Here is a 27669-nt window from a genome sequence, read left to right on the forward strand (position 1 = left end):
GAACAGAGGTAATGGGGTTAGTTGTGTAGACATCGAGTGTGTGTGTGTGTGTGTGTGTGTGTCTCTGCGTGTGTACATAAATATTGACAACACTCACACATGCTTACTGTATGTTTATGCACACACCCGCACACAATATATAAACAGCTGTGTACCTGATCAGGCCCCATCGGCATGCGTCCCATCACCATGGGGTTCATCCCCATCTGGCCCCCCATCTGGCCCATATGGCCCCCTCCTCCGTTGGCAGGCATGCCCCCATTTATCATAATGCCCCCGTATTGCCCCGGGTTACCCTGTTGGGCAAACTGCTGCTGCCCAGGGTTACCCTGTTGGGCAAACTGCTGCTGCCCAGGGTTACCCTGTTGGGCAAACTGCTGCTGGGGGTACGTACTGGAGAGACAGGGAGGGAAGGAGGTGGGTTAGTTAGTTCACTGGTTGTTCTAGGTTATTTCTCTCTCTCTGTCACACACCTGTTGCGGGCCATGCCTCCCTGTGGCCAGCCCTTCATCTCGGCACTCTGGTACATGGGTCCGCCCTGGGGATGCTGCTGCATCATGGGATTCTGAGGACCCAGGCGGCCTGACATCATAGTGTTGGGGGGGCTGCTGCCCGCAGGGCCGAACGATGGGTCACCCTGCTGGGTCATACCTGAAGGAACATGTTACATGAGCTATAGCATGGGAACACACACCACCCACACACTTCCATGTCTCACTGCAAGTACAAAAACTCACCACTAGGGAGCAGCAACACTCTGTGGCCCTTCAGGTCAAACCAACCCAAACTCACCGTAGTTTCCCCCGTAGCCAAACTGCTGGGGGCCCGGCTGGCCCATGTTGGGGCCTCCCATGGGGGTGTCCATGCCGGCGGGGGCGGTGACGTTGGGAGGGGGGCTGAATCCCCCGGCGGCCGCCGCTGCCGCCTGCTGCTGTTGCTGCTGCATTAGCATCATCATCCTCTGTCTCCTCATCTGCATGGTCACCATCTCCCTGCTACGCTGGGCCATCATCTGGGCATTCAGAAAGCCAGGCTGGGGACAGAGAAGGACTGTAGTGAGTGTGTGTGTGTATTTACAGTTCTGGCTGTGTGTAATGTACAAGGAGGAAAGGTTTAGGCATAAGTGGCTCCCAAATACTCAACAAACTGGATGCAGTCTATCACAGTGCCATCCGTTTTGTCACCAAAGCCCCATACACTACCCACCACTGCGACCTGTACACACTCGTTGGTTGGCCCTCGCTTCATACTCATCGCCAAACCCACTGGCTACAGGTTATCTACAAGTCTCTGCTAGGTAAAGCCCTGCCTTATCTCAGCTCACTGGTCACCATAGCAGCACCCACCCGTAGCACGTGCTCCAGCAGGTATATCACACTGGTCACCCCCAAAGCCAATTCCTCCTTTGGTTGTCTTTCCTTCCAGTTCTCTGCTGCCAATGACTGGAACGAACTGCAAAAATCTCTGAAGCTGGAGACTCATATCTCCCTCACTAGCTTTAAGCACCAGCTGTCAGAGCAGTTTACAGATCACTGCACCTGTACATAGCCCATCTGTAAACAGCCCATCTATCTACCTACCTCATCCCCATACATATTTATTTATTTATCTTGCTCATTTGCACCCCAGTATCTCTACTTGCACATTCATCTTCTGCACATCTACCATTCCAATGTTTAATTGCTATACTGTAATTACTTCGCCACCAGGACCTATTTATTGCCTTAACTCCCTTATCTTACCTCATTTGCACTCTGTACATACACTTTTTGTTTTCTTTTGTTCTACTGTATTATTGACTATGTTTTCTTTATTCCATGAGTAACTTGTTGTATGTGTCGAATTGCTATGCTTCATCTTGGCCAGGTCGCAGTTGCAAATGAGAACAAGTCTCAACTAGCCTACCTGGTTAAATGAAGGTGAAATAAAAAAATAAAAAATAAAAATGTTGTGTGTATGTGGAGGAGAGGGGAGTGCCTACCTGTCCCCCCATGCCAGGCTGCATGCCCGGCCTCATGACAGGGTTACCCGCCCCAGGGTTCTCCATCTTCATGGCCATCCCCTGCCGAGTCTGACTCATAAACTGAGGGAGGAAGAAAATAAGAACCTGTCAACATAAAGTCCTGTGTGTGTTTATCTGTATGTGTGTGTGTGTGTGTATGTGTATGTGTGTGTGTATGTGTGTATGGGTCTCTAACCTGTTGGCCCTGTAATCTCTGTTGCAGCTGGAGCCTCATGGGTTTGGTGGCGCTCATCATCCTGGGTCTCATCATGTTGGCGCGAGGGTGACCCATACCCCCCATCCCCGCGAAGCTGCCCCCCTGGCCCATCTGGGAGAGCATGGGGCCGAAGCTCCCCTGTTGAAGCTGGCCCTGAATGGGGCTCCCCCCGTAGGCTGACTGCATGGCCATGGAGGGGGGGCCGGGGTAGCCCTGGCCGTACAGAGGCTTCTGCTCCAGCACCATGGAGGGGTCCTGGCCGGGGAAGGGCTCACCGTGCTGCTCTGGCCCCTGGCCCTGGCTGACCAAGTCGGGGATGCCCAGGGCCCGGTCGATCTCCTCCAGGGCGATGCCATCCGTGTTGTTGAGCAGAGAGTCCAGCTGGTCCAGCAGCGCTCGCTCGTCACTCTGGCCCTCGCTGGTGGTGGGCGGAGCCAGGAGCTCGTCCAGGGCGTTCCCAAACTGACGCCTGAAACACCCAGAGAACCGTTAAAAGTATGACATGATAAAATTGGCCGCCAATTGTCCTGGTATAAATCATATATTAGAACAAATCTTACTATGGAAGACCGGTTTACCTGTTGTGGTTGCCCTCCATGCCCATCACACTGTCAGGCCAGGAGGGAGACTGGTTGGGCTGGCCCTGCTGACTGAACGGACTCATCCCCATCCCCATCTCACCAGAACATCCTGCACACACACACACACACACACACACACACACACACACACACACACACACACACACACACACACACACACACACACACACACACACACACACACACACACACACACACACACACACACACACACACACACACACATATATATATATTAACCAGATATTCCATCGCTCAGAATCAATTACTACAGATTACAGACACATAGACACATGCATACACAGACAGATACACAGAGATTACATCCGACCATGTTTATTTGATGGACTAACGCATACACACGTACCCAAGTCCATCAGCTGTTGCTGCAGCATGGATCTAGTGCCAGGAACACTGTTGGACCTGCCCACCATGGGACCTCCCATCATGCCTTTGGAGTTGTAGTCCATGCCAGGGCGGATCATCGAAGGGTGACCGGCTGAGCCCACGGGGCTGGCACTGGAGCGGGGCATCCCCCAATCCCCTGACCCCCCCATGGGAGAGCGCTGGGGAACCCCCATGCCCCTGTTCATCGGCCCTGGGGAGACACAAACCACAGATGTGATTTTTCTTACGAAGCATCAACGGCACTGACTGAAACACAGACCTAGGTAGTGGAGGGGGGCATGACAGAGGACATAAATGACAGATCCAGAAAGAGAGAGTAAAATAACTAAATTAGTTACTTGTTCCAACGCCTCGCGGACACACACCCATGTTCCCCGGGTATCCGTCTGGGCTGCTCAACATATTCTCCTGTTTGATGAGCATGGGACGCCTCCCCGCCCCTCCAGGACCGCCGGGGGGCTTGGCGTCCACTGACATGGCCCTCTGAAAGGGCCCTCGTTGGCCAGGGGCCATCCCCGGACTCCCTGAACACACAGAGGGACACAACAGATAGAACAGGTACATAACCATAGCCCGGTGTCCAGACTCTCTGTGTGGAAGTTACTTTGCAGCAAGAGCTAAAACGTTGTAAAAATGTTTTGGGGTGTGTGTGCTGCTTAATGTGACCGGTCCTACCTTGCAGGTTGTCATCGAGGCAACCCTGGGCCTTGTTCCCTCCTTCATTAGCCCCTCCTCCTCCCTGCTCTGGGTAGAACTCAGAGCCAGAACCCCTCAGACCTCCCAGGATGGACTCCAGGTTCTCCAACTGGTGAAAAGATAGATACACGTGTATCAGCAACAACACAGTATCACACTCAGAGTTACACAACCTACGGAGGTTCAGCACTTCTGAGCAATGAAAATGTTCACACTAAAGGCCAATGGGGCTCAATCAATATCTTACTTATCAGTACGAATACTCATGTAATTTGAATAATCTACCAGCAAGGTAACGATCTGACCCCCCACACTGTGTGGTTACCTCATCAGGTGGCTCTGACTTGATCTTGCTTTCTGGATGTTCAGGGGTGGGTCCAGGGCCTCTGGATGTGGGACCGGCAGTGGCTCCTGGGGGGCCATTTCCTTCCAGCTCCTCAGGCTTGGGCTTCACGTCCACGGGCTCTTTAGTGTCGTCCTTGTTGAGGAGGTAGTGGAGGAGCGCGTGGGTCTTCTCCTTCTTGGGGCTGTGCTGCTCCTGCTTGGGCTCAGTCACTCCTCCTGCTCCTCCTCCCCCAGCCCCAGTCTCCCCTGGGACCTCCTGGCCCCCCAGGGTCACCTTCCCAGTCGCCTCAGCTGTGATCTTGGCCACCTCGTCGGGAGTGTTGCTGTTCTGCAGCAGCTTGTGGAGGATCTTGTGCTTCTCCTGCAGCGACGCCGTGTAGTGGGCCGAGGCCAGAGCATTGGCCAAAGCAGCGCCACCTGGGCCTGACGCCGGGCCCTGAATGGTGGAGGCCGAGGAAGAGGAGGAGACTCCGGTAGAGGAAGGGCTGGTCATGCCTCCGGTGGGGTCCTTAGTGTCAGACCCTGCTGGGATGTTGCTGCTGCCTGGTGGGGGAGGTACAGAGGGCAAGGCCAGACCGGTTCCCCCTAACCCCAGCTCCTCAGTGGGGGAGGTCAGCAGCTGCAGCAGCTTCTTATGGCCCTTACTGTCTGGGACTCTCCGGGTGGGTTCTGAGCTGGCCACCCCAGCCTCGCTGGCCCCCTCTCCAGGCTCCTTGCTGCCTGCCATGGCCTGGCTGTCCAGCCGGTCTCCGCAGCTCTCTGCCTGGGTGTGTGGGTGGTGGTGGTGGAGGGGGTGGTGGTGCTCGCCGGGCCCAGGTGGGCTTTTGGAGCCGTCCGGGCCTGGTTTGGCCGGCTGGCTTGGCTGGGAGGACTGAGAGGAGGAGTGGACGCTGGGGGAGCTGTCTGGTTTGTGGGCCGGGGAGGGGGAGGCGAGGGTCGAAGGGAGGGAGCTCCCGACCCCCTCGCTGATGGCCTGGAGGGCGTTGAGGGAGCTGCTGGAAAAGGAGGTGCCACCTCCTCCCACACCTCCTCCTCCATGAGGGCCTATGGGGGAGTGCATGCCTGGGAAATAAACAAAATACACTGCTAGAAATTGTACTACAACTTCTACATATAACAAAACATTTAAAAAATGTCTAAAACCTAAAATGGATTATCTTGTGTTTCATGAAGCACAGCAAAACTGTGCAAATGTATAGTGATTGACATACCTCCAGGAGAGAACTGACTGGCACCCATCTTGGGGCTGCCTCGATTTCGGGGGGACATCAGGAACCCCTGCTGGGGGCCGCTCATCCGGGGGCTCCCCAAGGGGCTGCTCATACCCCCAAGTCCGTACCCCCCACTGCTCTGGAAGGGGTGCTGCTGTGGGTGCTGAGGATGCTGCATGCCTGGGTGGTTCCCTGGACCCGGGTGGTTCATCTGATGACCCATCTGATTCATTTGGTTCATCTGGCCCATATGGTTCATTTGATTCATCTGATTCATCTGCATCATTCTGTTGCCCATGCCTCCACCGCCACCCCCACCTCCATTTCCTCCGTACATTGAGCCCCCTCCCATCTGTCCCATGTGGCTCTGTTCATTCATGGGCCCATAGCCCCGGTTCATACCCCCCATCCCCATCCCTGCGCCAGGGGGCATGTTCATCTGGGCGTTGGGGTTGGGGCCCCCCATGCCCTGCTGCCTCATAGCCCCAGGCATCATGCCACCAGTCTGGGCAGAGCGATAGCCATTCTGCTCCCTGGAAGAGAGGACGAGGAGGAGAGAAGGAACAGGAGGAGAGAAGAGCATGTGAGGGAAGTGCGGTTATCATGACATCCTTGGCGCTTTATTCTTGTAAACACAGATCAAGTCTAGCAAAAGAGTCTCTTGAAGAGTCCGAAGATGGAACTGAAGGGCATAAGAAATGAAAAAATATTCACAATGAGAATGAGGCGTTCTCTAATTCATTACTGGCTGTGGCTGTCAAGCACAATAATTCAACATTTTCCTTTTTACTGAAGAATGAACAAACCCACTAGGAGGCCTTTAAGGCCTTCCCCACTGTCTGAAGCATCCGTATAAGCAGTCAGATCTATCTGCTAAGCCCAGAGAGGATATTGTGGATATCAGCTACCTCAACTGTGTGTGTGTGTGTGTATTCTGTCTCTTGCAAAGGCTGTTGTGCAACTTGTTTTCTACCTCATAGCAGCAGCAGGTGTGTGTGTGTGTGTGTGTACCTCTGTAGCAGGTGAGTGGAGATGAAGCCCTGGGGTTCATTGCTCATGGGGTGGCGGTACAGCTTGCTTTTGGTCTGGGCCGTGACAGGGGTGCCGTCTGACAGGGAGAAGCGGTACAGGGGGGTCTCAGCGTGACCCTGCAGGAAAGCTGGGGGGGAGGGTGCAAATACAATGGGTTCAGATGAAGATATGGAAGTGAAATATATATCAAAGATGAGGTATAGGGTCAGTGGTCTCCTGACAAAAATGGCTCTTAGCGATGCCATTCATGTGTGTTTTAAGACAGGTGTGTGTGTTTTGGGACAGGAGGGTGTGTGTGACTCCGCATGTAACAGATGTGTGTATTGGTACAGGTGTGTGTGTGGCTGTACCCTCGTGGTAGTGCCGTTTGTGGGACCAGGGCTGTCCGTCGCTGTGCTGTAGGAACATCTGGATACAGCGCCTCAGCAGGTCCTCCCAGCCAGGACGCATCGACGCACGCAGAGAGTTCTGGTCTATCTGGATCAGCTTACCTGGACGGGAGGAGAGGAGACGAGATGGACATTGTTGAACGTGGATAATACACACCCATTAAAGGATATTGTACACATTTCTGTAAATGTAAAAGGGTATTGTACCCTTTTTCGTACACACAAGGCCCTATGAAATCAAATTATACAGCCAGGTTTGCGGGATAAGTAATAAATGTCAACTACGCCACTGTTAATTATGTTGCTGTCAGTCTCACCTGTGAGCTCGTGTCGGGTGTTGAAGCTCTCTGTTCTCTCCACAGCAGTCACACGACGGGCCACACAGATCATACACGACTGCAGGTCTGAGGAGGATGGGAAATAATTACTTAACCTACACGTACACAGACATTCATTCTGGGATCGGGCCAAGTGTTACATACTGTGTGTGTCTGTGAGTGTGTGTGTGTGTGCCATACGTTTGTCGTGTGTGTGTGGATGTGTGTGTCAGAGTGTGTGTGTCATATGTGTATGTGTGTGTGTGTGTCTGTGTCTGTGTGTGTGTGCACGTGTGAGATTGTGTGTGTGTGTGTGTGTGGTGTGTGTCGGTGTATGCGTCTGTGTGTCTGTACCTTCCCCCTCTTCGATCATGGCCTTGGGCTGGGTCAGGGCGAAGCATTGCATGGTCTCGTAGCGCGGTCCTCCGTGCCCCTCCTCTACAGGCCCGTGGGTGTTGCCAAACTTGACCAGCATGCGGCAGTTGAAGGTGTGGCTCTTCTGCCGGGGCGCCTCCCCCCCCCAGGACACCCCATTCACTGAGGAGAGAAGACACACGCCTCAATATACATGTAGTACATTCAAATATATAGTCAATTCAAATGCATATGCCGTATTAAAATGAGCATGTAACTGCCAAAATAATGTAACTGCTTGAGTAAATGAGGGACACAAAGTATATTGAAGTTAGGCGCTTCGACACAGGTGTGGTTCTGGAGCTAATTAAGCAATTAACATCCCATCGTGCTTAGGGTCATGTATAAAAATGCTGGGCAGGCCATTATTTTGGCTCCCATGGCTATGTCCCAATAGGATGACAATAGGATGACATCACAGGGCACGAGTGGCCATTGAATGGTTCGTTGAGCATGAAAACGATGTAAACCATACGCCATGGCCGTCTCAATCACCAGATCTCAACCCGATTGAACACTTATGAGAGATTCTGGAGCGGCGCCTGAGACAGCGTTTCCAACCACCATCAACAAAACAACAAATGATCAAATTGCTCGTGGAAGAATGTTGTCACATCCCTCCTATAGAGTTCCGGACACTTGCCAAGGTGCATTGAAGCTGTTCTGACTGGTGGAGTCCCGGCGCCCTATTAAGACACTATATGTTGGTGTTTCCTTCATTTTGGCAGTTACCTGTACATGTACAAACAAACCATGGCTAGAGAGAGCCATGTATACTGACTAATGTATACTGACAAACACTGTGTGTGTCCGGTATACACACAAACATATTTAGTCAAGAGTCACAAATGGCATGAGAAAACAGGCCTATCCAGAGTGACTAGCATATAACAAAGACACTCCAAGCTAGAGACGGACATGAGATTAAATCAAGAAAGGTGCATGTTTGAATCTTTTAATCATGACATTTCAAATATCCGGACACACACGGCAGATGAACCAGCATTGCTACTTTCCCTCATACCTAAAAGCAAAAGTATCCCCTTTCGTTCTGATTCCTGGCTAAATGGACCATGGGATTAATGTAGCCGACGTGTCGATTTCCAATATCCCTCCAGCCCTGTGCTGCTGCCGAGGTCAGGGGAGGAGCAGAGCAGAGTGGCCAGGTAGACAGGGACACCCAGCCATCTATCCTCATTTGGGCCCTGACTCCTCATCAGAGAACAGCCACCCAGAGGGTCACCTTCACATGGAAGGGGGTGAGGTGAGGAGGGGTGTTGAACTAAACTTCAGAGAGAGCGAGAGGTCCAACAGTAGCTTGCATCCTACACATTCTCTTTTCTAGGAAATGATCCAAGGACACAAACACAATTAAATAGGTGTTACAATAGCACAGGTTCCATTCTCCTTTCCAGTCATGCGAGATCAGTGATTAGGACGCGAGGGAGGAAGGTTTGGAACCCCACTCTCCCCCCAACGTTTGTCTGAAGCCTCTACAGGGACCAAGCCCCCCCCCCACCCCCCTGTTTCAGACAGGGCAGGTGGAGGGAGAAAGGGAAGGTTTGTCTGTCCGGGGAGCAGAGGAGGCTGGTGGGAGTAGCTATAGGAGGACAAGGCTCAATGCAATGGCTGGAACGGAGTTAATGGAACAGTATCAAACACGAACATATGAAAACCACGTTTGACTCATTTGTTCCATTCCAGCCACTAGAATGAGCCCGTCCTCCTATAGCTCCCCCCACCAGCCTCCACCGACCGGGTGGGATGCCCTAGGGCATGGGGGTTTCGTAACTGATACTGAATGGTGATTTTAAAAAGGTCTTAGACGGTTAGGATCCAATCTTCAGCCGGACAGAGACAACCAGCCTTTGCCGCGAGGCCCGACATTTCCCCTCAGACACAATTAACAAGCGCCGAGGCTGGGCAGAACGGTAGACTCAGGGAGAAAAGGGGAGAAAATACAGGAGGAAACCTCCCGCCCTCTAGACACACACAGGGGATTGTGTGAGTAAGAGAAAATGTATGTGTGTGTGTGTGTCTCTGTGTCTGCGTGCATATGTGGTGCAAGTCCCAGTTGGCGTGATCAGTGGTCATCCCACAGGAATGTGCAGAGAGAGCGTATTTCATTCATGGAGTCGGAGGTAATGATGGGGGAGAGGCGCGGGAAGGAGAGAGAATTAAAAAAGGAAACCGGGAGAAAGGACCAGCGAAATAAATAAACTATAGTTCCTAGCAACCACATTATTCAACAAAGCAGGAGTATAGAGAGTACGAGACAGAGAAAGAGGTGAGAGACGGAGAGAGAGAGAGAGAGAGAGAGAGAGAGAGAGAGAGAGAGTGTGAGTGAGTGAGTGAGTGAGTGAGTGAGTGAGTGAGTGAGTGAGTGAGTGAGTGAGTGAGTGAGTGAGTGAGTGAGTGAGTGAGTGAGTGAGAGAGAGAGAGAGAGAGAGAGTGTCAATGACACTTTGGAGCCCCTGTTTAGGGACACTGCTGGTGGAGTTAAATCGGGGAGCAGGTTCAGCAGAGCACACATATCCATAATTAATTGGCTTTAGAAATAAACACACACACACACGTACACACACGTACACGCACACACAGCATTGAAGCGCGGGGAAACGCAGGGGTGCATTATTCAATAGTGAGCCGTTTCCAGATGGCTGCCATGGGATCTGAATGGAGCATAGGCCTGTTTTACACTGTCTGGACCACTGAGTGTGACTGACAGCTCTGCCACGCTCTGTCTGCTTAGCACTAGCTCTGTGTGGATATTTGTGTGCTCCTGGGTGTGTGAGCAGGTGGGGCTCTGTGTGTGTGTGTGTATGTGTGTGTGTGCTGTGATGAGGGGGGCTCCGGTGTATCAGAGAGGATCTTGTGCACTCAAGGAGGTTGATGAGAAACCGCTCATTATTGGGACCGAGCGAGAAAGGCAGGATCGGAGGGAAGAGTAGGTGTTTGTATATGTCTATGATAATCTGTGTGTGTCTAACCACATCTCCTAGCTAAGGTTTTGAATGATCTTCACCCTGTCTTCCTACTGCAGTATGTTGAGAGACATGCAAAGAGAGAGTGGGCCTGTGTGTGTGCGCATGTTTGCATGTGTGTGTGTGTGTGCATGCGTGAGTGTGTGCGTGCGTGTCGTACCGTTGGTCTTGGGCAGGTTCTTGTGGAACTCCTCCCTGTCGTCCTCATGGAGGATGTTGTAGGCGGAGGTGTTGATGAGCTCCTCCTGTTTGTACTGCAGGTACTGGGTCACGTTGTCAGAGACAAACACAATGCTGCCCTCCCGGTTCACCACAAATAAAAAGCCATCCAGGGCCTGAGGACAGAGGGTGAACACATGAAGAGTCAGTACAACAGGCCAATAAGAGGCCAGACGGTACAGACAGCCAATCAAAGAGGAGAGTCGTGACCTTTGACCTCACCTGCAGCAGGAGCGGCCCCAGGTGGTCCTTGTCGATGACCCCCTGTCCCGTGGAGGACACGTCTGACTTCTGAACATCGTCATCGTTGGAGGACGCTTTGCCTGGACGGAGGGAGGGGAGCGTTCAGTCAGATATACACTACCGTTTAAACATTTGGGGTCACTTAGACATTTTCCATGAAAATGAAATGAGTTGCAAAATGAATATGAAATATAGTCAAGACGTTGACAAGGTTATAAATTATTTTTAATTGAAGTAACAATTGTTTCCTTCAAACTTTGCTTTCGTCAAAGAATCCACCATTTGCAGCAATTACTTTGGCATTCTACTTGTCAATTTGTTGAGGTAAACTCATGCTTCCTGAAGCACCTCCCACAAGTTGGATTGGCTTGGTGGGCACACTACTATACGGTCAAGCTGCTCCCACAACAGCTCAATAGGGTTGAGATCCGGTGACTGTGCTGGCCACTCCATTATAGACAGAATACCAGCTGACTGCTTCTTCCCTAAATAGTTCCCGGGACCACCCATACGTAGAATGTATGCACACATGACTGTAAGTCGCTTTGGATAAAAGCGTCAGCTAAATGGCATATATTATTATATTATTATAGTTCTTGCATAGTTGGGTGCTGTGCTTTGGGTCGTCCTGTTGTAGGAGGAAATTGGCTCCAATTTAGCGCCGTCCACAGGGTATGGCATGGTGTTGCAAAATGGAGTGAAAGCCTTCCTTATTCAAGATCCCTTTTACCCTGTACAAGTCTCCCACTTTACCACCACCAGAGCAACCCCCCCCCCCCCAGACCATCACATTGCCTCCAGCATGCTTGACAGATGGCGTCAAGCACTCCTCCAGCATCTTTTCATTTTTTCTGCGTCTCACGAATGTTCTTCTTTGTGATCCGAATACCTCAAACTTAGATTTGTCTGTCCATAACACTTTTTTCCCAATCTTCCTCTGTCCAGTGTCTGTGTTCTTTTTCCTATCTTAATCTTTTATTTTTATTGGCCAGTCTGAGATATGGCTTTTTCTTTGCAACTCCCGGAGCATCCCGGAGTCTACTCTACAGTTGACATTGAGACTAGTGTTTTGCGGGTACTATTTAATGAAGCTGCCAGTTGAGGACTTGTGAGGCATCTGTTTCTCAAACTAGACATTCTAATGTATTTGTCCTCTTGCTCAGCACCGGGGCCTCCCACTCCTCTTTCGATTCTGGTTAGAGCCAGTTTGCGCTGTTCTGTGAAGGGAGTAGTACACAGCGTTGTACGAGATCTTCAGTTTCCTGGAAATTTCTCGCATGGAATAGCCTTCATTTATCAGAACAAGAATAGACTGAGTTTCAGAAGAAAGTTATTTGTTTCTAGACATTTTGAGCCTGTAATTGAACACACAAATGCTGATGCTACAGACTCAACTAGTCTAAAGGAGGCCAGTTGTATTTCTTCTGTAATCAGCACAACAGTTTTCAGCTGTGCTGACATAATTGAAAAGGGTTATCTAATGATCAATTAGCCTTTTAAAATGATAAACTTGGATTAGCTAACAAAACGTGCCACAGGAGTGACGGTTGCTGATAATGGGCCTGTACGCAAATGTAGATATTTCATAAAAAATCTACCATTTCCAGCTACAATTTACAACATTAACAATTTCTACACTGTATTTCTGATCAATTTGATGTCAATTTAATGGACGAAAAATGTGCTTTTCTTTCGAAAACAAGGACATTTCTAAGTGACCCAAAACTTTTGAACGGTAGTGTACCTCAGTCTACAATCAAGTACAAAGTAACACACATCTTCTGTATAAGTGTGTGTGCGCGAATAAGAAAACATTTCAAGTGTGAAGAGCGGAGCTGTGAAAGGCGTAAACACTAAACACAGATCTGTGTCACTCAACATTCAAATCAACTTATTAGAGCTCCAACAACCACCAGGGGTCAGAGTTTCTCATTTTTCCCTCCACACAAAGCACCAGGTAAGGGGAGCAACATCCATATGCAGGCTTCTCTAAGGAGCGATGGGGCTGAGACCAGGCCATGGCTGGGTGTAGACCAGAGCAGTGTAGTGTACGGTGTGCACTAGGTAAAATCCTTCCTTCCTTCCTGCGTCCATGCTTTATATTCAGCGGGAGACTCTAGAGGGACTCGCTGAATGGCATGCATGCAGAGACCCAGGAAGGCACCAGGCAGCAGCAGTATTAATGCTGAGGCTGTCTGGAGCTGGGCTACAGGAATCATTCCATCTGATTAGGTCCCAGGGGGGAGAGAGAGCCAACACAAAGAAACACAGCCACTGCTGCCTGCCTGCCGCCAGCTCCGCTCTGAAGGTAGAGAGACAGAGAGAGAGAGAGAGAAGAGGGGGGTGGCAGAGTGAGGGGGAGGTGGTAGAGAGATAGAGACAGAAAGGTAGAGCAAGGGAGAGAGGGGGTAGACAGGGAAGAGGGGTAGGGCAGAGGGAGGGAGGGAGGGAGGGAGAGAGAGAGAGGAGGATACGCTCCAGTGGTTTCCTCAATATCTTAAGATGCTAGGAGCAACCTGAGGATGCTACACTTTATTGGACTGAAATACAGAGGAGGCCAAAATGGCAAGCTGGAAGGAGGAGGGAGGAGGAGCGAGTGAACTAGTGAAGGATAACGTCGGAGAGAGGAAAGACAAGGGTAGAGGTAGACAGAAAGATAAAGTGATTGAGAGAAAGTAAGAGACAGAGAGAGAAAGAGTGTAAGAGGGAAAGGAATAAAGAGAAAGAGGACAAATAGAGAGAAAGAAAGAAACAGACAGAGGGGTAAAAAGTGAAACCCAATGCCACTTCATTATTCACTTCCGGTAACTATGGCAACCAGTCTCCAGCAAGTCACCGCCAGCTGTACCCTCTTCCCCTTTCTGTCGATGTGGCAGAGACCAACTGTCACCTCCCCCAGCCTCAGTCTCTGTCTCAGTTCATGCCACCTCCCACCCACTCCATTAGGCTCTGGTAGATCTAGGACACTAAACTGACCTCAGATCAGTGTCTGCTTGGACCAACTTCAGCCTGCTACTCCATGCTGGTACCCCAGCCAGTGCCAATCTAATGGGGGAATGAAACGTGCTCAAAAGTACAATAAAAGTCAGTGTTGTAGTACTCGAGACCAGTCTCACACATGAGTGTCTCGGTACTCGGTCTTGACTTGAGACCAGCCGAGTAAAAAACATAATTATCAGCTTCCATTCAATCATCGCATAAAACCACTTCGCCAGGCCAAATATACAGCGCATTCGGGAAGTATTCAGATCCATTCCCTTTTTCCACATTTTGTTAAGTTAAAGCTTTATTCTAAAATGGATTAAATAACACATTTTCATCATCAATCTATACACAATAACCCATAACAACAAAGCAAAAACACATTTTTATTCATTTTTGCACAAACAAATCTGAAATACCTTGTTTAAGTAAGTATTCAGAGCTCAGGTGTATCCTGTTTCCAATGATCATCCTTGAGATTTTCTACAACTTGATTAGAGTCCACCTGTGGCAAATTCAATTGATTGGACATGATTTGGAAAGGCACACACCTGTCTATATAAGGTCCTACAGTCGACAATGCATGTCAGAACAAAAACCAAGCCATGAGGTCAAAGGAATTGTCCGTAGAGCTCCGAGGCAGGGTTGTGTCGAGGCCTAGATCCGTGGAAGGGTATCAAAAACTGTCTGCAGCATTGAAGATCCCAAGAACACAGTGGCCTCCATCATTCTCGTTAATCCAGCCACAGTGTCTGATTTCAAAAATGTTTTACAGCAAAAGCTCCACAAACGATCATGTTAGGTCACCACCAAGTCACAGAAAAACCCAGCCATTTTTCCAGTCAAAGAGAGGAGTCACAAAAAGCACAAATAGAGATAAAATTAATCACTAACCTTTGATGATCCTCATCAGATGACACTCATAGGACTTCATGTTACACAATACATATATGTTTTTTTTAGTTCATATTTATATCCCAAAATATTTATATCCCAAAATCTTATTTTACATTGGCGTTTTATGTTTAGTAGTTCCAAAACATGCAGTGATATTGCAGAGAGCCACATGAATTCACAGAAATACTCATTATAAATGTTGATGAAAATTCAAGTGTTATGCATGGAACTTTAGATACACTTCTCTTTAATGCAACCACTGTGTCAGATTTCACAAAAACTTTACGGAAAAAGCATAATCTGAGTACGGCGTTCAGAGCACAAACCAGCCAAAACAAAATATCCGCCATGTTGCGCAGTCAACATTAGTCATAAATAGCATTATAAATACTCACTTACCTTTGATGATCTTCATCAGAATGCACTCCCAGGAATCGCAGTTCCACAATAAATGTTTGATTTGTTCAATAATGTCCATCATTTATGTCCAATTATGTCCAAATAGCTTCTTTTGTTAGGGCGTTTGGTAAAGAAATCCAAAAAGTTAAAAAAGTTATATTACAGGTCGAAGAAACTTGTCAAACTAAGTATAGAATCAATCTTTATGATGTTTTTATCATAAATGTTCAATAATGTTCCAACTGTGTGTGTGACAGGTTAGTACAGTGGTGAACCTATAGGTCTTCAGTGTGACAGATTAGTACAGTGGTGAACCTATAGGTCTTCAGTATGTGACAGGTTAGTAGAGTGGTGAACCTATAGGTCTTCAGTGTGACAGGTTAGTAGAGTGGTGAACCTATAGGTCTTCAGTGTGTGACAGGTTGGTGATTCTGAAAGGACAGCAACCGTAATACCAGGTCACTCATGTAGAGTGCACTTTTTGTAAAACACAAAGAGCCAGTGGTGTAGTGGAGGGTATACACAGGTATAAACACTTGTTTTTCAGTGGGCATTGCGTATACTTCCTTACAGATGCGTATCAAAGTAGTGTAGTGGAGGTATACAACTTAATTTTGAACCTTTATTTAACTAGGAAAGTCAATTAAGAAATTCTTATTTACAAGGAGGGCCTATTATGCAGTACAATAGAGAATTATTGTCAGACAATAACAGAGACTGAGCAGTTCACTTTAATTACCTGTAAGTTACACAACCACAGTTTCTGTCATACACAGAGAGACAGACAGAGAGACAGACACAGCCAATGACATGCACATAATGCCGTGCCAAAGTTCCCCCAAACAAATACCAACAGCAAAGGCTGTGAAATAAAGTGGGAGATATATGAGTGATGGATGCTCTGTGGCTCAGTGCACCTGGGCACTGGGAGAGAGACACGTGTGAGATCTGTACAGCTCTCTAGGGAGACTCAATTGCATACTCCTCACGTCCACTCTCCTCGCCTCCTTCTCGAAACCCATTGGAGGAGAAGGTCAGAGGGAAGGGACCTCTCCTCTCCTCTCCTCTCCTCTCCCCTCACGTCCACTCTCCTCTCCTCTCCTCTCCCTCCTCTCCTCTCCTCTCCTCTCCTCTCCTCTCCTCTCCTCTCCTCTCCTCTCCTCTCCTCTCCTCAGGCCCAGCTGCTCTGGGGGAGAGACACAGCCAGGGCTCCAGCCCTCTTACAGACTTGCTCCACACTATCGGCTCTTACTGCCACCCTCATAGACCAGCTGGCTTTCCAGTGCTACTCCAGTGCTCACATCTGTTCACATCTGCAAGGCTACCATCAAGGCCAACAACACTCCAAAGGCTTTACATGCACTAACAACATTGGGAGCCACAGATTTCGGATGACATGATAGAAGTAGTGGTGATGGTTTTAGTATTAGTCCAGTCCACATGCGCTGACCAAAAGCAGTACACTACATAGGGAATAGGGTGCCATTTCTGAAATAGCCACAGTACTGTTTCTGAGATAGCCATGTCTAGCAGTGGTACTGTGTAGTCAGTGAAAGTCCAAACACACCAAGACAGTTGTGAAGAGGGGACGACAAAGCCTATTTCCTCTCAGGAGACTGAAAAGATTTGGCATGGGTCCTCAAATCCTCAAAAGGTTCTACAGCTGCACCATCGAGAGCATCCTGACTGGTTGCATCGCTGCCTGGTATGGCAACTGCTCGGCCTCCGACCGCAAGGCACTACAAAGGGTAGTCACCGGGGCCAAGCTTAATGCCATCCAGGACCTCTATGCCAGGCGGTGTCAGAGGAAGGCCCTCCCTAGTCATAGACTGTTCTCTCTGCTACCGCGCAGCAAGTGGTACTGAAGCGCCAAATCTAGGTCCAAAAGGCCACAAATCTTCTTATGGCTTGGCGGCAGTATTTCGACGTCTGGATGAGAAGTGTGCCCAAAGTAAACTGCAAGTTACTCAGGCCCAGAAGCTTGGATATGCACATAAATCTTGGTAGATTTGGATAGAAAACACTCTAAAGTTTCCAAAACTGTTAAAATAAGGTCTGTGAGTATAACAGAACTGATATGGCAGGTGAAAACCTGAGGAAAATCCATCCAGGAAGTATTTTGTTTTGTTGATGTGGGTATTTTCAATTGAATGCCTATAGAGTATCTAATGGGTTAGGACCCAGGTTGCATTTCCTATGGCTTCCACTAGATGTCAACAGTCTTTAGACATTGTTTCAGGCTTGTTGTCTGAAAAATGAAAAAGAATGAGACCTTTCTGTCAGTGGACTGTAGAATCATGCAGTGCTGGTTTGCGCGCATGACTGAGTGCGCGCCCTTCGTTGTTTTTCGTTTCTATTAAATATACTATTGTCCGGTTGAAATATTATCGATTATTTAGACAATTGACAACCTGAGGATTAATTATAAACATCGTTTGACATGTTTCAACGAACTTTACCAGTACTATTAGGATGTATTCGGCTGCATGTTTTGACCACCTTTGAGCGCCAACAAAACTGAGCTTTTGGGATATAAAGAGCGACTTAATCGAACAAAACAGTGTAACTGGGACTCTTGTGACTGCAACCAGATGAAGATCTTCAAAGATAAGTGATTCATATTATCGCTATTTCTGACTTTCGTGACTCCCCTACTTGGTTGGAAAATGTTTGTATGCTTTTGTAAGCGGGGCGCTGTCCTCAGATAATTGCATGGTATGCTTTCGCCGTAAAGCCTTTTTGAAATCTGACAAAGCGGCTGGATTAACAAGAAGTTCATCTTTAAGCCGATGTATAACACTTGTATTTTTATGAATGTTTATCATGACTATTTCTGTATTTTGAATTTGGCGCGCTGCAATTTCACCGGATGTTGTCTAGGTGGGTCACTAGCGGAACGCCTGCGCCAGAAAGGTTAACAGCTTCTACCCCCAAGCCATAAGACTCCAGAACACCTAATCAAATGGCTACCCAGACTATTTGCATTATTCCCCCCCTTTCACGTTGCTGCTACTCTCTGTTTATTATCTATGCATAGTGACTTTAACTATACCTACAAGTACAGAGGTTCAATCAGGACTCATTTGTGGATGAGATTAAGAATGTACAATGGTTATAAGTGTGTAGTAAGGATGATCCTGAAATGTCACTAAGTTTGTTTATCAAATTATTTATGAGTATAGCTGATAAGCACGCCCCTTTAAGAAAATGCACTGTGAGGTTAAATGGTGCCCCATGGATTGATGATGAGAAGAGAAATGTAATGATTCAACGTTGTGATGCCCAAAAAGTAGCAGATAAATCTGGTACTTTGTTTGATAAGCAAAGTTATTGTAAATTAAGAAATCTTGTGACCAAGCTAAACAAAGGAAATAAGAAGGGATTCTTCTGGGAAAAAGCCGTGGAGAACGTTGTACACTATTATGGGTAGGAATTCAAACATGTCTGCCTCTTTTGTCGAATCAGAGGGTATATTAATTACAAAACCACATGACATCCCAAACTAAATATTTTACAGGCAAAGTGGACAAGTTAAGGAATGCTTTGATTCCATCTACACCAATCTCTCATATTTTGTATAAGTGCTTGATGTATGGGGTGTGCCCAGAAGTCTGGAAAGAGTCAAATGTTATTCCACTACCTAAGGATAAAAAAATCTGCATTCACTGGTCCTAATAATCATCCTATAAGCTTGCTGCCAGTGTTAATTAAATTGTATTTGTACAAATCAAGGATTATTTCTCATGTAATGGTATGATAACGGGTTTCCAACATGCATGCAAAGAAGGGCATTCTACGAGTACAGCCTTGGCACAAATGACAGATGATTGTTTAAGAGTATGGATGCTAGGAGGTTAGTTGGTGCAGTGTTGCTGGATTTCAGTGCTGCTTTTGATGTAATTGATCATGAACTATTACTAGGAAAAATCAAATGTTATGGTTGTACGGATGCAGCTCTATCCTGGATGGAAGGCTATCTATCCAGGAGAAGACAAAACGTGTAGTAAATATATACATTGTGGTGTTCCTCAAGGAGTTCCTCAAGGAAGCTGCCTAGGCCCACTGCTTTACTCTATCTTTACTAATGATTTACCTTCAGTAATGAACAAAACAAGAGAGGTCATGTATGCTGATGACTCAACAATGTATAGTGCAGCATCAGAATGTAATGAGCTAACAGATGTCCTGAGCAGTGAACGAAGAATGGTGTCTGAGTGGGTTGATATGAACAAATTGGTGTTTTTAAAACTAAATGTATTGTATTTGGTTCAAGGTATATGCTTGCTGATGACCCCCAATTGAATTTGTCGATGAATAGAATACATATAGAGCAAGTGAAAAAAAAAAACCTACTTGGCGTCATATTGGACGCAGCTTTATCATGGTCAAAATACAAAGACAATATTGTTATTTAGATGGGTAAGGGAATTGCTGTTACAAGAAAATGTTCAGAGTATGTAACATCTAGCACTCAGGTGATTCAATCCCTGGTCCTATCACACTTAGAGCACTGTCTGGTTATATGGTCAATCCCTGGTCCTATCACACTTAGAGCACTGTCTGGTTATATGGTCAATCCCTGGTCCTATCACACTTAGAGTACTGTCCGGTTACATGGTCAATCCCTGGTCCTATCACACTTAGAGTACTGTCCAGTTTTTTAAAAACATTTTACCTTTATTTTACTAGGCAAGTCAGTTAAGAACAAATTCTTATTTTCAATGATGGCCTAGGAACAGTGGGTTAACTGCCTGTTCAGGGGCAGAACGACAGATTTGTACCTTGTCAGCTCGGGGATACCTTCCCCAGCTCGGGGAACTTGCAACCTTTCGGTTACTAGTCCAACGCTCTAACCACTAGGCTACCCTGCCCAGTTATATGGTCAATCCCTGGTCCTATCACACTTAGAGTACTGTCCGGTTATATGGTCAATCTCTGGTCCTATCACACTTAGAGTAATGTCTGGTTATATGGTCATCTGCAGCAAAGAAAGATCTGAAAAAGCTCCAAATGGCTCAAAACAGGGTTGCCAGATTAGCTCTTCATTGTTCTAACCGAATGAATATATTAAAATGCATCATAATCTCTCATGTCTTCACGTTAAAAGCAAATTACTATCTAGTCTTCTGATTTTCTTTAGGAATGTTATATTTAAAAAAATATTTTTAAAGTATTTTTCAGTCCAATTAGTACATATTAGCAACACGCATAACCACCAAACTTGACAGGCAAATTCAGGGCAGCTAAAACACCTCAAGCCAAGGACAAATCGCCTTAAATCTACAGTTTTATATAGAGCTATAGCTGAATGGAACTCTTTACCAATCCATATTTCTCAGGCAAAAAGTAAATCCACCTTCAAGAAAAAAAATAAAAGAACATCTAATGTGATAGACCATATACCTGGACAGGAAATAGAAAGAACATCTAATGTGATAGACCATATACCTGGACAGGAAATAGAAAGAACATCTAATGTGATAGACCATATACCTGGACAGGAAATAGAAAGAACATCTAATGTGATAGACCATATACCTGGACAGGAAATAGAAAGTATCAACTGAATGTTATATGTGTTTCCTGTCAGGTATTTTAATTATCTGTATTGTCTACTTGTTGAATGTTTGTGAAGTCTTGATAGTGGTTGTTTGTAATTTCTTGTTAATTGGTGTTGGACCCCACGAAGATTAGCTAGCGTTATGGCATTAGCTAATGGGGATCAAAATTTAATAAATATTTTTCTCAAATACCTCGGCTAACCTGTGCCCCCGCACATTGACTCTGTACCGGTACCCCCTGTATATAGCCTCGCTACTGTTATTTTACTGATGCTCTTTAATTATTTGTATTTTTTACTTAAAACTGCATTCTTAAAACTGCATTGTTGGTTAAGGGCTTGTATAAGTAAGCATTTCACTGTAAGGTGTACACGCATGTGACAAATAAAATGGGTTTTGATTTGAAAGTGATAGATATTACTAATGGGTTAGCCACCACTGCAGTGTGTGTGTGTGTGTGTGTGTGTGTGTGTGTGTGTGTGTGTGTGTGTGTGTGTGTGTGTGTGTGTGTGTGTGTGTCTACTCACCCTGCTCCTTGATCTGTCTGATCTGGCGCACCGTCTCCTTGAGGATAGCACACTTGTCTGGCTTGACGTTGAAGCTGTCGATGTCACTGAGATTGGCAGAGATCAGTTCGGCCAGCTCCTCAATGTATTTACTCTCCTGCTCCCGCCGCCTTCGCTCACACCTACAGGGGGTGACACTGTGTATTACTACCGGCATTCACCAACATTATTTACCATTGTTTTATCAGGGTTGTATTCAAACACAAGAAAATGGACTGAAACAGGGAGGGGCTACCTGAAACTGTCCAATGAGAAACACTTGTTTTTGTTTTCCATTGCAAAACGTTTCAAGAAAGTTGGCCTATTTCCAAATAACCTGTTGTTACATGTCCATGGTTAGCGAATCTGAGCAGTCATTGTGTTATTTACAATATAGCATTCTCGGGCATGTGGCTCATTCCACGTAACCACCATTCTCTAGTTCAGGTATGAATGTATGCACTAATTCTCACACACACACACACACACACACACACACACACACACACACACACACACACACACACACACACACACACACACACACACACACACACACACACACACACACACACACACACACACACACACACACACACACACACACACACACACACACACACACTCTCTACCTGTCTTGACTTTGAGGATGCGTTTTCAGACTATTTAAAAAGAAACCGATTTCCAACAGGTCAATGTTGAGCTTAACTCAATATCCCAGCCAATAATCAAAATGGTCAAACATTGTGAAACCGGTTGTAAACTGGTTCAAACTGTAGTGTAGACTAGATACCTTTAATGTGAATGATTACAAATACTAGAGATCTCCAGATTCAGAAGCCAGGGTTGACTTAGAGTAGGCTACATTAAAAAGACTATACACCCTGTTTTAATGTAAATTTGGAAGTTGATTCATAAAATGTATGAACAAAAATGTATCTGACTTGTCAAAATAGATTTGCACTTGTATGTTTTTTTTTTACATAAAATAAAAGAAGAAAATCCCCAAATACCCCCATTGCATGCCTCACGCCAGCCCCCTACTCACCCCAGACTGGGCGTGTCGCAGGTGGAGAGCTTGCGTTTTCGGTTTTCCGAGCTCAAAGGCTCCATGGAGTTGTCCCCCAGTCCACTCATCGTGTACACATATCAGCACCTGACAGGGACAGGACAAACACACACACTTAGCACAGGTCAGATAATGGGAGGGATGGTCAATAAGATGTTGTTAATGTAACTGGGTGGGGAAGAAATGAGAAGGTGTGGAAACCTCCATATATAAACACATCTAACCTTATGGCTGTGGATAATACTCAAACTCAGAGGGAGACACACACAGACGTGTAGGAGAAGCTTTATGCTAAATATCCAACCTCCAGGGTACTCTTATGCAAATCATGCTATTGGCACAATATGAAAAATCTATATTGCATCGTCTGCCTCCTCCTCTCGGGGTAGAGTGTGTGTATGACCTCGCGCACACACGCAGACACACAGGGATTAGCAGTGTCTCTGACAGTAAGACACGCTGCACGACTAACCCTGTTAGACAGCAGTCTGTCTCCTACAATGCATCTCACTCGGTCTACAGGAATGTAGGCTGTCTAAGGTGGAGAGGGGCGGGGAGGGTTGAGGAAGAGAAGTGAGGAAAGGAGAAGCCGGCAGCATGAAGTCCACGCTGATTGGTCCATTTATTTACCAGTGACGCTGGAGAAAGGTAGGAGGGAGGGAAAGAGAGAGAGAGAGAGAGATAGAGAGAGAGGAAGATGGGGCAGAGGGAGAGAATGCAAAAGGAGGGGGAGTGAATGAGGTGAGAGACAGAGAAAGGGAGGGGACATGGGGGGGCGGGGTGAGAGCAAGAGGATAGAGAGTGAGATCAGTGGCGAACCCCTACAAACACACCGCTTCTATACAGCAGGTTAGGAGTATTAGGTTAAGGCTACAAAAAGTCACTTGTGGTCGGAGCGGTGTGTTTTTAGGGAGTCACAAGCAGTGGAAACAGAGGAGAGGAGAGAGGGAAGCAGAGAGGGGAAATGGAAAAGTGTAGTGAAGGGGGAGGGAGCAAGAGGGAGAGGAGGGAAGAGAGTGAGAGAATAAAAGGAGGGATGCAGTGCACGATCAGGAGGAGAACCACACTCCAGTGCCCTTCTTAACCTTCCCAGCAAGTGCATCATTTCTATTCCATTGATTACATGGTTACCCTCTGACCGACATGCATGAAGCCTCTACTGAATAGAAAAGCAAGCCACCAGACGGAAAGGAACAGTGTTGCCATTCTACTCTATAATTCTATCCATTTGTTTTACAGATATTGTTTGTAATATTTCTTAGGAGTAATCTTTATCAATCAGTTGGATTTCAATATTTTCAAGGACATTCGATTGGCATGACAAAAAAGAGTGCGTTCATTGCCTCGTCATCCCAGCTGTGCCAAATAGTGCACTGTAACGTTGTAAAAGATAGCCCACTAAAATGGCTTGTGAACAGACGTTCTACCCTGCCTATTCATTCGATCATGCCCGCTGGTCTGACAACATCACTTAAATCAGGGATGGACAACTTTGATGGGGGTGGAGGCCACATAAAAAAAATGTCTGAACTCATAATTAGGGGCCGCAGTGGCTTGCGGCTCTGCGTACCCACATCCATTACCGCCCACCTTACCAGCAAAACATTTGAGCAACCCCCCTCTTGACAACGGAGAGACATATTTTTGTCGTTGTTCATTTCCTGCAATTCTACACATTTTGTCATAGGGAGGAGAGACATTTTCTCCCGTTTTAAATATGATATCTGAGTGAGAGTGACTAACAAAATCAATGGGGGCCCCCGGTCGGTAATTCCACGATTAAGACTACTACAAGTTTAGATAGCGGGCCGCTAAACTAACACTTTAGCTGACATGGGCTCATTGAGTGACTATCGGCGACTGACATAAGAGAAAAACTGATGACGCACAATCAAATTTCAAAATCGCACCTTGCGGGCCACAACCACCCAACCAGCCAGTTGCCCATCTCTGACCTAAATGAACATGTCTAAATGTGAAATCAATCAAATGGAAAAGCAGCCAATGGAGCTCCATGACGTTGGAAGGTGGTGTGATGCTCCTCCTCTCTCAGTACTATATTGGTTTCCACTCCAGACAACAACATTGACCTTAATTGGGAAGCGTCATACTGTAGCTCTGTATGTAGGGAAACACGTGATTATGTGGCAAAAAAAAGGTTGCACTCTGAGGATTTCACAAGCAGCTTTGTTTAGAACACGCTCACTCAGTCCCACCCTCGGTCTCTTCCTCTCTCTCCCTCCCTCCCATGTGTGTTTCCTTCAATCTATCCATCCCCGTCAACCCTTCCCTTCTCCTACCTGCTTTCCTATCTGTCTGTCTGTCTGGGAGGTGGAGAGGAAAGGGGGAGGGATTAAAGAGAGGCAGTGGAGAGCTCAGAGGAGGCGCTTAGAACTAGAGCTAAAGGAAGGGTTTAACTGAAGCCCTCTTCCATCAATCCTGATCATGCCTGCCTGCATGCCTGCCTGCCTATTGATAGAGTTCTCAAAGAGAGAGAGAAAGAGACCGAGAGTGAGAAAGAGAGAGAAAGGGGGACAGAGAGATGGCTCCAGCGTTCTAATTACAGTGAATGAGGCGGCCCCAGAGGATGACTGATTAGGAGGGCTGCTGAATGCCCCAGGGAAATGGGTCACCTCCAGTGTGGCGTGAGACACCCATCCACCCGCTCTTCCAGAGCAGTGCAGGGAGTAAAGTCAATTACACACCAAAGACACTGGGGCCTGGTGGCACACTGGGAAGCAGGGGGCTGTGGTGGTTACTGGGTATGGTACAGGGGGGAAGAGAGGGTGGGATGGGAAGGGGAGGACGATTTTGGGAGGAACAGGCCACGACTCCAGAGAGCTACAATGAGTGTAAGTAAACGTTGATGAAGTTGTCGTCCACCTTTCTCTCAGAGTGAGCCTCCCTCCATATTTCCTCTGTCTGTCGTTCATCCATTCCACATGCTCCTACTGTAGTTACTGGCACGTGGGCCACCTACACCACCCAATGTTACAGGAAGGCCATAAAGATCATCAAGGACAACAACCACCCGAGCCACTGCCTGTTCACTCCGCTATCATCCAGAAGGCGAGGTCAGTACAGGTGCATGAAAGCTGGGACCGAGAGACTGAAAAACAGCTTCTATCTCAAGGCCATCAGACTGTTAAACAGCCACCACTAACATTGAGTGGCTGCTGCCAACACACTGACTCAACTCCAGCCACTTTAATAATGGGAATTGATGGGAAATGATGTAAAATATATCACTAGTCACTTTAAACAATGCTACTTAATATAATGTTTACATACCCTACATTATTCATCTCATATGTATACGTATGTATATACTGTACTCTATATCATCTACTGCGTCCTTATGTAATACATGTATCACTAGCCACTAACTATGCCACTTTGTTTACATACTCATCTCATATGTATATACTGTACTCGATACCATCTACTGTATCTTGCCTATGCTGCTCTGTACCATCACTCATTCATATATCTTTATGTACATATTCTTTATCCCCTTACACTGTGTATAAAACAGTAGTTTTGGAATTGTTAGTTAGATTACTTGTTGGTTATTACTGCATTGTCGGAACTAGAAGCACAGGCATTTCGCTACACTCGCATTAACATCTGCTAACCATGTGTATGTGACAAATACAATTTGATTTGATTTGATGAGAGTCCAAGGTTAAACTCTGTTTTTTATTTTTCAATTAATATTCTGCTTACTTCCATTTGTCCCCCCCAAAAAAATCTAAACAACTAAATAATTTGTATTACATTTTTTTATGTATAGTATTTATAAATAGATCAAAAATAGGACATGAAATAATAAATCCCCAAATACAAGGAACTGAAACACAAAAGTACCCAAGGCACGAAATTTGGCAGGAATCAACAAGGTAGAAATAAAAACACGACAGAGGACATAAAAGGCACAGTATGTGAGTATGCAAGGGTGTATATGCGAGGAGAGTGCGGGTGTGTAGGAAGATGGGGTGCCTGTGTGTTTTTTGTGATTAGAAGTGTGATGAGTTAAGGGAATGAGAAAGGAAAATGGATGCTTTTGCGCAGATATGGGATATACATTTTCAAATAAAAATATATAGTTGGTTGATTTTTGTCCTATCATGATGGAATGGTGCCAACCCTACATCCTAGACACCAACCTGAGCGACCCACCCACTAAGGAGAAGTTTTGTTTTATAGGCCTACTTGCAACTATCCTACGCAGCCATGACAGAAAGATGAAGGTGGTCAGAGACCCACTAAAGCCGTATCGTCCAGTCAATAATTTGAGCCTGCCTGGCAGGGTAGGTCCAAAAACCAAAGCCCCGGATGGGTGAGCATAATATACAAGGATGTTCTCAAAGCATCTAATGAGAACCTTGACGACCTCGTATCTAGCCGGTTGGAATTCTGGTGGAATACCCCACCCAGGGGGTGGCAGTACTGAAAACACTGGCTGCAGTAACCCATGGGAAGGGAGTTATTATTGTGGCCCTGCCTTCACAGAATAATCAAAAGGCCTGACACACAGATGTGCTTTGGAAGATGGGTCACAACAGAGGACCAGCGTGTGTGGGTGTTGGGGGAAGGGGTTTATCGGAGCTCCATTAGCTAGGACTAGATACTGGTTAATTAAATCTGTAGGTCGATCTATAGGTGGAAGGGGAGTAAGGGGCAGAGCTGTTTGTTTGAGAGGGGTGGGGTGAGTCGAGTGTATGCATCCCACATCTGTTGACAAAATCTATGAATTCCTACTGCCAGTCCTTGTTATAGGTAACGATCCTTCGTAGAAGTGCTTATATTATTATGCACATTAATCGTCAATTGTGGGAAGAAATTAAGATGTGCAAGATTTTTATATGTATAGATATTTTTCAATAATGTTTTTTAATAATGATGCAGTACAACCGAGGTCAAAACATTAGAAATTATGTTTGCTGCAGATGTAATGGCCGTCGATGGTGGAAGAAGGTGAGGACCAAGGTGCAGCGTGGTAAGTGTCCATATTTATTAAAATGAACACGGAAATAACAACAATAACAAAGAGAAACAACCAAAAACAGTTCTGGCTGGTGCAGACATACAACAGAAAACAATCACCCACGAAACACAATAGAAAACAGCTGCCTCT

At 46.7% G+C, this 27669-nt stretch overlaps 1 protein-coding gene across 4 annotated transcripts in view; it reads right to left on the reverse strand.

Moving 5' to 3' along the window:
* The window catches only part of LOC118361376 (nuclear receptor coactivator 3-like), a 117511-nt gene that overhangs the window by 3601 nt on the left and 86241 nt on the right, over positions 1–27669 (reverse strand). For all 4 annotated transcript variants that reach the window (XM_035741255.2, XM_035741256.2, XM_035741254.2 and 1 more), the window contains 19 exons: positions 22512–22619; positions 21446–21606; positions 11059–11159; positions 10778–10952; positions 7574–7756; positions 7220–7306; positions 6864–7004; positions 6493–6640; positions 5482–6014; positions 4251–5332; positions 3905–4034; positions 3568–3753; positions 3189–3419; positions 2798–2909; positions 2199–2688; positions 1982–2083; positions 793–1033; positions 474–651; positions 156–393 (listed from right to left, as the gene is read on the reverse strand). In XM_035741255.2, the coding sequence (XP_035597148.1) occupies positions 156–393; positions 474–651; positions 793–1033; positions 1982–2083; positions 2199–2688; positions 2798–2909; positions 3189–3419; positions 3568–3753; positions 3905–4034; positions 4251–5332; positions 5482–6014; positions 6493–6640; positions 6864–7004; positions 7220–7306; positions 7574–7756; positions 10778–10952; positions 11059–11159; positions 21446–21606; positions 22512–22600 (4608 nt within the window). In that variant the 5' untranslated portion in view covers positions 22601–22619. The remainder of the gene's footprint in view (positions 1–155; positions 394–473; positions 652–792; positions 1034–1981; positions 2084–2198; positions 2689–2797; positions 2910–3188; positions 3420–3567; positions 3754–3904; positions 4035–4250; positions 5333–5481; positions 6015–6492; positions 6641–6863; positions 7005–7219; positions 7307–7573; positions 7757–10777; positions 10953–11058; positions 11160–21445; positions 21607–22511; positions 22620–27669) is intronic.

The sequence above is a fragment of the Oncorhynchus keta genome, chromosome 28 (assembly GCF_023373465.1).
Source record: "Oncorhynchus keta strain PuntledgeMale-10-30-2019 chromosome 28, Oket_V2, whole genome shotgun sequence".
Taxonomy (NCBI): domain Eukaryota; kingdom Metazoa; phylum Chordata; class Actinopteri; order Salmoniformes; family Salmonidae; genus Oncorhynchus; species Oncorhynchus keta.